The sequence below is a fragment of the Diadema setosum genome, chromosome 22 (assembly GCF_964275005.1).
Source record: "Diadema setosum chromosome 22, eeDiaSeto1, whole genome shotgun sequence".
NCBI lineage: Eukaryota > Metazoa > Echinodermata > Echinoidea > Diadematoida > Diadematidae > Diadema > Diadema setosum.
The window spans coordinates 23484262-23497172 of record NC_092706.1 but is presented as its reverse complement, the minus strand read 5'-3'; the positions used below and the strand labels follow the sequence as shown (position 1 = coordinate 23497172).

The following is a 12911-nucleotide window of genomic DNA, read 5'->3' as shown; positions in this document are numbered from 1 at the left end:
ATATTCATTCTAATTTTGGTTTGGCTTACAACTTTAGTTCGATATTGCGGTAGGAGCATCATTTACATTCTTCCGTAATGTAAAGTCTCGGAAATGCTGGGGAGGCGTAGGGCAAAAGGGGCGGGACCCCCTTTAAAAATTGTTTGTTGGCTCGTTCTTTTGCGTGCTCTTTTTCGTTTTGCTTGTATACACGGCGGATAAAAGCATCAAATTTGGCGCACGGATTCATTAGAGGACTATTAAACAATACATTAGAGTAGGAGCCCTCCTGGAAGTTTAACAAACACGCACACACACACACACACACACACACACACATACACACACAAATCAAATTTCAAAATAGCTGACACTTATGGCAAATTCCCCTCTTTTCATGTCGTATGGGTGATTCGATGACAATATTTGTATTTCTATTTTTGGCTTGGCTAAGAACCTTAACCCGTTGAGGACGGTTTGATTTTGCTACAAAACGCATTTCCCATAGACACCTGCCCGAGTATACTCGGGACTCGTCCTCAACGGGTTAATTTAGACATTGTGGTAGAAGCATTAATTATTATTATTATTTTTTTTTTTTTGGCGAAATACGAGTGTCTGAACTCGGGGTGGGGGGGAGGTGGGTGGGTGAGTAGGGAACAGGGGCGGGATCCCCCCACCCCCTCCAACTTAAAATGGTTGTTTGCTGGGTTTTTTTTTTTCCGTGCTTTTTCTTTTCGTTGTGCTTGTATACAAAGGCGGATAAAAGCATCACATTTGGGGCACGCATTCCTTGAGGAATATTAAGCAATATTAGAGTAGGAGCTCTTATTTCTAAGGAAAACACACGCACACACACACACACACAAATAAATGTTAAAAATGGCCGACACTTACTGCAAACTCTCAGCTTCTTTTTATGTTTGATTTGATGACGAGATATATTTGTATGTTTCTATTTTGGGTTCGGTTTAGAACCATAATTGGACATTGTGGTCGAAGCATTGTTTACATTTTTGCGAAATATACAGTGTCTGAGCTGGGGGGGGGGAGGTAGGGGGTAGGGCAAAAGGGGTGGGGACCCCTTAAAAATGTTGCTTGCTTGTTCTTTTGAGTGCTTTCTTTCTTTCTTTCATTCTTTCTTTCTTTCTTTCTTTCTTTCTTTCTTCTTTCTTTCTTTCTTTCTTTTGTTTTCCCCTTACACTACCGATAAAAGGTTTAAGTTCGGCACGCAGATTCCTTGAGGACCATGAAACAATGTTAGAGTAGGAACCCTCTCAGCTAGATGTTTTCTGGCGACCGTGGCCTGTCTTGGGAGTGTGACTGCGATAGTGATTTCTGAGCTTGAGGAGACAGGTCAAATTATATTTTGCTTCCATTGCAATGACATCTCCTCCAACTATTCTGGCCTTTGGTAAGGTGTCATTGAACTCTGTGATCATGTCCCGGATGTTTTCATCAGCGTCGAATGTTGACACTTCATGGAGGACATCCTCCACCCTCTGCTCCTTTCTCACAGAAGAAACATTTTGAATATCTAATGCTCTGCGCTTATAGTGAGCCTTTTCTGGTCTTCATTTGGGGTGTGAACTCTTTTCTTTGCCTTCTCCAATTTAGAATTATTGAATTGCAAAGGGTAAGGTCTGTGCCATTGAGCTGAGTGTGTAACAAAGCTTTCAACACTTTCTTCGTTCCAAAACAGAGTTAAACTGGAACAGCATTAATGACTCGGAACTGTTCGACATTCGACAGGAATTACTTGTAGGGGTCAGTCTTGTCACCACTTGCTCTTTAACTCTTCAAGGGACACTTCAAGGGTTTATCAATGTCTTGCTGGCAAATCACACAACGGTCCCATTTAATTACCATGATGGATTACATTCCATTGAATCAGTTTTCACTTAAGGTGGATTGGAGTAATTATTGTCATGTATTTGGCAGGAAACATTTTCTGGTGGAAATTGATCTCTAGGTATGTACATTTATGATGCCTTGGGCTGTTACAGCAGAAATCACATGTACATGATAAAGGTAATCGGGGGGGGGGGACATTATACAGTTTCTTGTAAAGCGACTATGCCAGTCAGCTAGTTTGTTTCGTGTGATGAAACATTCTGCAAAACAAACCTCCCTCAGCCAACAAAGCTTTAAACATCTATAAACACAAATACGGATTATGGCCTACACAACTATGACAAGACATCGTGTGATTCTGTCCTCATTTGGTATGATTATCAATGAAATTCCTGGTAAAAGATAAAGTTCACCCATAATCTCAGAAGGGAAGTTTTCGGTTGCTGTGACACGTATCGGTGGTATCGGTGGCACATCCTCACCAGTGGTTTCTAAGATGTCAATCTTTGGCTGTTTCTGGATGAACAAAACTTATCTCAGCATGACCTTCCATACCACAACAGGAGGTTGTTCGTGGTTTAAGTAATTGATTATTCGATGACCATTCAATTTCAAGGAATTTAGTGCTTGCTATAGATTTACGATGGGAGTCAAAATAATGTTTTCCAAAAGACTGTAGTACAATGCACCCCCGTTATAACAAACGTCGTCGGGACCGGCAGTTTTTTTTCCGTTATATCAAAATTTCGTTATAACCGAACAGTGAAGTATAGAAAGATATAGATGACAGCTTTGGGACCTGGTTTTTTACTTCGTTTAAACGGAAATCATTACCACCTTCGTTATTACAAGGGTGCACTGTTTCCACAAACAGTTCCAAATCTTACTGCACTGCAAAATAATTTCAGTGTAAATGAGTCTCAGATTATGGGAGAAGCAGGAGCAGATCTAGGAATTCCATAAGGGGGAGGAGTGCCTTTACAAAATCAAGGGGGGGGGGTACGTGCTCCACCGCTATGCTTTTTTCTTTTTATTTCTTTTATTTTAACAAAGAAGGGGGGCCGGTGTACCCCTACTTGGATCCACCAATGAGTAGGAAAACCGCTTATGTCAGAAATTATTTTCTATCTAAACTGTATACATGTACATTATGTATATCATATTTGATCGGTAATTAATTCCCCAAACTCCATGTTTCAAATGGTTTCATGTTGATCATTGTCTCAAGTTTAGGTGTATGTTTTCAATCCATGAAAACATAAATCAATTCACGACAAATCTGAACCTATATGTTACCATATTCCCCTAGTTACGCAAATACGGTATGTATCTATCATAAATATAGAGAAATATTAAAATTCAGCATTATCACCCTAAAAATAAAAAAATAAAAAATTCCAGAGGGCTCCTACTCTAACATCAATGAGTAGGTCCTAAAGGGTCACCTCTCCAAATTTGGTGCTTTTATCCGCCCTGTAACGGTAAGCCCAAATGTTGACATTAAGCGACCTGACTATATGGCGGATGCAGGCTGGGGTACCCTGATCGGGGGTTGGTCGGGTGAGGGGGAGGAAGGAGATTTTCCAAATTTTCTCCATCTTCTTAAAAAAAATCTATGACGAATTTTCACCGCCCCAATCCCAAAGGTGGGAGGAGGTGGAGCCCTCACCCCCCTATCTCAGCCCCTCGAAAAGGGCCGAGACGAGGAGGTGGGATCGTTCGGGAGGAATTCAGAATTTCAGGTATTTCTTTAAAAACCTACGTATGACAAAAGGAATAGGCCTACATATTTCACGAAATTTTCTGCACAACTAAGAGTAATAGAACAGAATTTTATCAAATTTTTAGGAAGGTTGGTATACCTTGATGAAATTTCACGTCTTCTAATAATGTGGTGGCTTCCCTCATCTTAGCCCCCGCTTTGGGGAAAGGAAACAAATTTGACTTTTTGCAGCTTTGAACAAAGTGGGATTCTATTACCTTAGAGATGCTACCTCCCACGATTGGTGAAAATCCGTCAAAGATTTCTCAAACGGATGCAGAAAATGTGGAAAATCCCCCTCCTTTCCCTTACTCAACCCCCCCCCCCCTATATTGACACACCTTGATCCGCCACAATAAAACATGAAATTTCAGTCATTAATGTCTTCATAGCACTAACTTAGCCCTATTTTTTTTTTTGTTCCGCAGAAGAAGATAAAATTCCAGAGTTTAGGGGCTCTGAGGCTTCACCTCCTCCCCTCCCCCCCCCCCCCCAGCGGTGTATATGTGTGTTTGTTGGGGGGGGGGGTCATTTTCTCAAATTAAGATCATATCACCATAAAATGCAATCTGCCAAATTTTGTGAAAATTCGATGCAGATTTTTCAAGATGCTGAAAATGTGGAAAATCCCCCTCCCCCCCCCCATATCTGGGCACCCCTGGATTCACCATAATCAAACATGAAATTTCAGTCATTAACGTCTTCATTAGCACTAACATACCTCTATCTTTTTCGGTTTGACAGAAGAAAAAATCCAGAGTTCAGGGACTCTGAGGCTTCAACCCCCTCTCCCTCCTTTGGCGAGAGGGGGGGGGGGCTCATTTTATCACTTACGATCATACTACCATAAACATGCTATATTCCAACTTTCATAAAAATCCGTCGTAGATTTTTAAAGAAGATGCTGAAAATGTGGAAAATCCCCCTCCTCCCCCCCCCCCCCCCACCCCCTGTATGGGCACCCCTGGATCCGCCATAATCAAACATGAAATTTCAGTCATGAATGTTTTATTATCACTAAATTACCTTAATCTTTTCTGGTTTGACAGAAGAAGGTTTTAAAAATCCCAGAGATTAGGGATCCGACACTTCATCTCCCCCCGCCCCCCCCCTTAGGTGGCGGTGGGGGGGGGGAGGGGGGAGGACTCATGTTAACAAATAAAGATCATATCACCGTAAAGATGCTTTCTGCCAAGTTTGGTGGTAATCTGTCATGAGATTTATCGAGAAGATGCTGAAAATGTGGACAATCCTCCTCCTTTGCGTCCCCCCTCCAATCAGGGCACCCTGCTTCATGGATCCGCTATAATCAAAAATTAAATTTCAGTCATTAATGTATTCAAAACACTAACTTAGTTCTATCTTTTTTTTTCGGTTCGGCAGAATAAGAGGAAAAAATCCATAGTTCAGGGACTCTAAAGCTTCATCCCCCCCCCCCCCTCCTTCGGTGGTGGTGGTGGTGGGGGGGGGGGCACATTTTAACAAATTACGACCACATCACTATTAAGATGCTATCTGCCAAATCTGGTGAAAATCCGTTGTGGGGTTTTAAAGCTATAGACAGGTGGGGCTACGACATGTGGTAAAGGTAGCAATGACTCATCCTCAGGTTTGATTGAGAGTTTCTCTTCCATCTATACATACTATAGGTGAAATGAACGGTTTGCACATATACCGGCGGCTTTTGCACATTTCCCGGCGTCACGTTTGCACATTTACCGGCGTTTGCACATTTCCCGGCGAGACGTTTGCACATTTACCGGCGTTTGCACATTTACAGGCGTTTGCACATTTCCCGGCGTTTGCACATTTCCCGGCGTTTGCACATTTCCCGGTGTTTGCACATTTCCCGGCTCCACAGTCCGCCCCACATTCCACACACTGTGAACGCTACTGGTTCTATGGCAAGCCGAATTCTCTCTGGTTTCGGTAGCTCTGACAGTGCAAAAAAAGATCACATTTTGAAAATCGCAAGGGTTGATAAAAATGGTCCTGAAATCATACCACATAAATCAAGATTAAAGAACTTGGTGTCATTCTATAGGGGGAAATAATGGCCTTAACAGTAGTACGCAAAATAATGACATATTTGCAACAATATTGTTGAAATTGAAGATCATTTGTGTTCCGTTCTTTGAGGGCCACCCTTTTATAACGGGTTTGCTTCCCTAATTACACAAGCTACTTTAGAGAGCAAAGCGCTAGAAAGCTTGCTGGAAGCTTTGCACCTTACCTCGACATGAGACGCCAGCATCCTCGTTATGTACACAGTTGTGTCGAAAGAATCCATTGTGTGGGCAATCTTCTAGTCTCTCTTCACTTCCCTGGCACTGCACATTGTCAAGGACTATTTGACCTGCACCTTGACCGAAGCCAGCTCCACGAATGGCCCGTTCTGCAGCTGGATAGCCCAGCATCCTACAAACCACTTCGGCGTCATTGCTGTCCCACAGGTCATCACAGATTGTTCCCCAGGCACCGTCGTAATAAACCTCCACCCGGCCCTCTCTGTTATTGGAACCACCGACAAGCCGAAGCTGGAATGGGGCCCTCGACGGACTAGGTGACGGTAATGCTGTGGAGATGATAGCCCAATAATACTCATCTAATCACGTCTTGGATACGCATTCTTTGAGCCAAGGAAAGAAACAGCTTCAAGATACAACAAATTCAAGCACAGATCAGACTTTTCCTACAATCTTCACAAGTTCATGAAAGTTTTCTAACACTATCAAATGACTTGACATGCTTGAAAGCTTTTGCATGTATTCAAACATGAGCTCTTCTACAATCTTACAAAATGATGTCTCTCACTCTACAGGGTCAAATCAAGCCAGGAAATATACAGGGTGGCCCAGGACGAACGGAACACCTGAGATCTTTAATTTCAGCAATATTCATATTGTTGCAAATATGTCATTATTTTACATACTGTTGGAAAGGGCATTCTTCTTCCAATAGAATAACACCAACTTCTTTAATTTTGGTTAATGCGTTATGACTTCAGGACCATTTTATCAACTCTTGCAATTTTCAAAATGTGATCTATTTTTAGATACCGAGAGAATATTGCTGTGTCGGTTTATGAACGAATTAACGGGTATCTCACCGGGTTTGAAGCTAGTTCGCGACTGCAGATTTTGCTAGTTGCAGAGATGTCTTCGCTAGCCTAAGACTCTGAGACGTCTATTGTGAAATTACTCTGTCTCCGAGCAGTCGCAAGAAATTAAAAGACACGATTAACAATGTGGCTGACCGATTTTGAAAATTCTTAATCTGACCTGTCTGACCTGTATAATTATGTTCAGATGAATGAAAAAAAGAAGAGAGAAAAGCAAGCATAATGAAGATCATAGATTAATTCAATCATAAACCGACACAGCAAAATTCTCAGTTCCCACTGTATTTATCAATGTATACTTAATTAAGTACGGGCTTCATACCTAAACCCTCATGAACTCGCATCACTGGTAATCATGCCTCTGAATAAACCTCGCTATTTCCAGCTTAATTCAGCATCTCAATGAGCCCAAAAGGTCATCTTTTTGACAATGATAACGGACAATGACAATCACACCGTCCACCCCACATTCGAGACATTGTGAACTCTACTGGTTCTACGACAAGCCGAATTCTCGCTGGTTTCGGTTTCACTGAGAGTGTGAAAAATCACATTTTGAAAATTGCAAGGGTTGATAAAAATGGTCCTAAAATCATACAGCATAAATCAAAATTAAAGAACGTGTTGTCATTCTATTGACAAAAATGGACGTACCAATAGTATGTAAAATAATAACTTATTTGCAACAATATTGCTGGAATTAAAGAGCAAATGTGTTCCGTTCTTTCTGGGCGACCCTGTATAACGGGGTTGCTTCCCTAATTACACAGCTTCCTTAGCTAGCAAAGCGTTAGAAAGCTTGCTGGAAGCTTTGCGCCTTACCTCGACATGAGACGCCAGCATCCTCTTGATGTCTACAGTTGTGTTTCAAGAATCCATTGTGTGGGCAATCTAGCAGTCTCTCTTCACTTCCCTGGCACTGCACATTGTCAAGGAGTATTCGACCTTCACCTGGACCGAAGCCAGGCCAACGAATGGCCCGTTCTGCAGCTGGATAGCCCAGCATCCTACAAACCACCTCGGCGTCATTGCTGTCCCACTCGTCATCACAGATTGTTCCCCAGGCACCGTCGTAATAAACCTCCACCCGGCCCTCTCTGTTATTGGAACCACCGACAAGCCGAAGCTGGAATGGGGCGCTCGACGGACTAGGTGACGGTAATGCTGTGGAGATGATAGCCCAATAATACTCATCTAATCACGTCTTGGATACGCATTCTTTTAGCCAAGGAAAGAAACAGCTTCAAAATAGAGCAAATTCATGCACAGATCAGACTTTTCCTGCAATCTTCACAAGTTCATCAAAGTATTCTAACACTGTCAATTCACTTGACAAGCTTGAAAGCTTGCATGTATTGAAACATGAGATCTTCCACAATCTTACAAAATCATGTCTCTCTTGATTTGACCCTCTACAGGGTCAAATCAAGCCAGGAAATATACAGGGTGACCCAGAAAAAAAAAACGGAACACCTAAGATCTTTAATTTCAGCAATATTCATATTGTTGCAAATATGTCATTATTTTGCATATTATTGGAAAGGGCATTCTTTTTCCAACAGAATAACACCAACTTCTTTAATTTTGGATAATGCGTTATGATTTCAGGACCGTTTTTATCAACCCTTGCAATTTTCAAAATGTGATCTAGATACCGAGAGAATACTGCTGTGTCGGTTTATGAACGAATTAATGGGCATCTCACCGGGTTTGAAGCTAGTTCGCGACTGCAGATTTTGCTAGTTGGAGAGATGTCTTCGCTAGCCTACGACTGAGATGTCTATTGTGAAATTACTGTGTCTCCGGGCAGTTGCAGAAAATTTGAAGCACAATGAACGAGGAAAAATAGCTCGATATTGATAAATAAGGTGAATCGTACATTTATGGAAAGCTTAGGTCTCTAGGAGTAATGATAGTTAAGTTTCAGAAGGTGAAAACGTCTCTAGAAAGATGGATAGATGATGTTTTGAAACCCTATTCTGATCACAAGAACCCAATCTGACGGCGAAATTTCGGGGGCCGAAATTATGACGTCACGCAAGGAACGAACAAGCCCTGCATGCGCTGATGCGCTGTTGCTACCCCCTGGGTAACTACCCCCCCCCCCCCCCGATAACTACCACCCGGATTATCATAACCCCTGGATAACTACCCCCGCGACTATCCCCGGATAACTACCCACCCCAGTGTCGTATCAATGACCAATCAGAGGTTTCAAAACTCATGAGCCGAAAAGCAAGTTGGCCAGACTGTCTGTACATACGGCACTGCTCCTCGCCCCCCACCCAGACAACCCCCGCCCATAACTACTCTCGGATAACTACCCACTGGACAGCTACCCTCCCTGGGGTCCTTTTCATGAGAGACTTTGGCTGCGTTCATGCGAAACTAGAATTGCGTTTCTAAACACGTTTAGTCGCCAAACGTGTTTAGTTGCGTTGCGTTCATGCGATTTTTCCATTTAAACGCGTTTCAAAACGCCGATCTGAAACGCGGAAAAAAGGGCGTTTTGAATCATGATTCTGCCAGAATCACAATCGCAAAAACCGCATGAACGCAACCGTGATTTCAATCATGATTCTGGACGTCATTGTGCGCTGTGCGCATGCGTGTCTCACGGGGTATCCCACTGGTTCTGTTCGCACGCTTTATGTACGTCTTATGAATCGTGTGTTTCGGTAACATACCTGCACTAGATCGTTTACATCAACGCCATACACCGATTCTATGCTAGTATTTGGCTGTTTATTGTGATAATACACGTAATTATTGTCCGATCGAGTTGAATGGCTCCTGCTGTTCTACCAATCATAAGATTATTCTTCGTTCTGTGGGCAGAGCCACAGCAAATTGGACGGTGTTCACCGAAATAAAAACGTGTACAATAAACTCGCAGATCAACAGGAGGTCAGGCTCGGGTTGCAGAGATGGTCAAACTGCGCAGTGCGCTGCGCAATGGCAGAGGGTGAGCTGAGCCAGAATCAGCATTGACGAAAGCCCGCATGAACGCTCTTCCGCGGAGACCGTGATTTGAAACGCCGTTTTGAATCATGATTCATGTTTGTGATTCTGGCTACGAAATTCGCATGAACGCGGCCTCTCTCTCTCCTAAGTCACATCAGGGGGGCATTTCATGAAGGAACTTGTCGGATAAGATATCAGACAAGTCCATTATATCCGACAAGTTTTGAGAAATTCTTTCGTCTGATTGGCTGATTTCTCTGAACTTGTCGGATATAATTGACTTGTCAGATATCTTATCCGACAAGTTCCTTCATGAAATGCCCCCCCCCCCCCCCCCCCCTGGAGAGACTTCGTGAAATGTTTTTACTTCTCCGTGAAAGTCTCTCTCTGAGGTCGTGTGGCCGGGCAAAATTGCGTGGATCGAACTACTCTCTCACTTTTTTGAGCAATTAACCCCAAATTTGGCATGTATGACCGATATCAAAGGAGGATGTGCAAGACATTTTTTTCGTTAGTATTGCATGATGCGTGGCCATGGCAACGGCAAATCATTAACAAATGTTATAAAATGCCGTGCCGTGGAACTACTCCCTCGGTTTTATAGTAATTCAGTTAGTAAAATTTGGGATGTACGATCAATGTAATGTGTAGTTGTGCAGGACGAATTTTGTGTGTGTGAATAAATCTGTTGCCATTGGAACAGCAGTTTTTTGTATCAATCATACAACAACAACAACAAAAAAAAAATGTGGATTTACCGACCTACCTGAGTTTTTGATTATTATTTGACTTGAATTTTGGCGCATGTGACCTTTACAGCATATCGATGTGTGGAACACATCTTCTATTGAGGTTGAGCAATGCGTTGCCATGGTAACAACATTTTCCTCCTAAAAGAATACAGAAATATTGTGGATTCAGCTAACTCCTGCAGTCTTTGAGCATATGGCTTCAAATTTGGCACATGAGACCGCTATGCTACTATGTGCAAACGTAAACTTTCGTCATTGTTGAACGATGCGTTGCCATGGAAACAGCATATTCTGAATGAAAATCACGCAAAAATACTTTGGATTCAGTTATCTTCCTCAGTCTTAAGCATTAAGCTTGAAATTTTACACATAGATGTTACCGCTATAGTACGTAAATGCGCAAACTTAATGTTTCGTCATTGTTACACAGTGCGTTGCCATGGCAACAACATTTTTTCACTTAAAAGCATACAAAAGTATTGTGGCCTCAGCTTAATTACTCCCTCAGTCTTTTAGCATTTAGCTTGAATTTTGGCACATATGACCACTATGGTACAAAAATGTGCAGACTTAATCAGAGTTGAACAATACGTTACCATGGTAATAGCATATTTTTAATGAAAAACCATACAAAAATACTGTGGATTCAGTTATCTCTCTCAGTCTTTAAGCATTTAGCTTGAAACTTGCCACTTATGACCGCTGTAGTATGTAGATGTGCAAACTTATTCTTTCGTCATTGTTGAACAAGTAGTTACCAAAGTAACAACATATTTTGAAGAAAACGCACACAAAATTACTATGGATTTAGCTAACTCCCTGAGTTTTTAAGCATTTGGCTTGAAATCTGGCACATGTGACCGCCATATTACATTCATGAGCAAATTTATTCTTCTGTCATTGTTCAACATGTTGCCATGGCATATTTCTAGTGAAATCGTACAAAAATAAAATGGATTCAGTTAACTCCCTCGGTCTTTCAGCATTTGACTTTGGCATATGTGACCGCTACAGTATGAAGATGTTCACAATTCATCTTGCGTCATTGTTGAAAATGTGTTACCATGGTATCAGTATATTTTGAATGAAAATCATACAACAATTTCAGTTCAACTAACTCAGGTTTTGAGCATTTGGCTTCAAATTTGGCACATATGTGACCACTATATTACCTAGATGTGCAAAATTTATCTTTCGTCACTCTTGACAATGTGTTGCCATGGTAACAGCATATTTTGAACGAAAATCTAATGTAAGTAGGTATAGGTAGGTAGGTATGTTCGTTAAAACATATAAAAATTACACCATAAAAACGGCTGGATTGCCCATATTCAGCGTTGCCGCCATAGCACCACTGGTCTTCCATGGGGTCCAGTTACATAATTAAACAAGCATATACAATATGCAAGAAATATAATTACAAACGATACATAAAGATAAATTGAAAAGGGAACGCAAAAAAAAAAAAAAACCTACAGAGATAAAGGTCACAACATACCTGACATCACTTAATCAAACATTACATAGCGGAACAAAATAAAACAAACCCGGCTATCCAGTCACTAATAACAATACATTGCAACTGGAATTTATGAATTTGTACATATTCTTAGAAAAGCATTTAAATTCATAGCTGTTCGAGCAGCTGACGGTAGATTATCATACATAAATGTCAACAGGTGTTTGTTTCTACCTTCTACCAAAGTGTCCCATTTCAGAGTATTGTGAATCTCCAGTTTAGAAACATGGGATAGTGTGAATTCAGCTAACTCCCTCAGATTTTGAGCATTTCACTTGAGATATGGCACATGTGACTCTCGGTGAGCAAAATACAGTATACGTTTATTCAATGTTGAACAATACATTGCCATGGTAACCTTTTTTTTTTCAATAAAAGGTTTACAAAGTGATTGCTGGTTGAGGTAACTCCCTCAGTGTTAAGTAGAGATATTAATCACATTGAGTGATATTTCCAGTTTTGTATAGGTTTGTAATACCACATGAAAAATAAGGCTCATGTACGTTTGAAGGCACCTTCTCCTGCATTGTCATCATTCAGTCTTTTGCGTTTAATTCATTACCGTTATAAAACTTAAGACGATAAACATAAGAAAAATGATAGTTGATTTCACTGAAATTCATATTCACTTATCATATTGAGAGAATGGCCCTCGATTTAAAGCCATAATTTCAGAGAGGATCTGGGTGCTGTTTTGTCAGCCCTGACAAGCTGTCAGTCCCAAACATTTACCAAAATAATGGCATTCGTTGTAGTTCCATGTTGGTCCATGGAAACAAGTCAGTGAGCAGAGCCTTCTCAGCCAATCAGAACCAAGGATTTTACTGAAATTAGCAGAGCTTAACAACTTGTCATAGCTAGCAGCATTTATAAAACGGTGCCCTGATCTGTCTTAAGAGTACAATTACAGTTAATTTTCCATACAAGTGTAATTATGTTAGTTTTCAAATTAAATGTTGT

General features: G+C 41.3%; 1 protein-coding gene across 1 annotated transcript; it reads right to left on the bottom strand.

Annotated features, from left to right (window-relative positions):
* Window positions 1-1256: 1256 nt before the first annotated feature.
* On the bottom strand, window positions 1257-11937 carry LOC140245222 (scavenger receptor cysteine-rich domain-containing protein DMBT1-like). The gene is made up of 6 exons (XM_072324809.1): window positions 11931-11937; window positions 7532-7880; window positions 5829-6154; window positions 4622-4632; window positions 3279-3374; window positions 1257-1487 (listed from the first exon to the last, which is right to left on the bottom strand). Exons 1-6 carry the CDS (start codon window positions 11935-11937, stop codon window positions 1257-1259), a joined length of 1020 nt encoding a protein of 339 aa, XP_072180910.1.
* Between the last annotated feature and the right edge of the window lie 974 nt (window positions 11938-12911).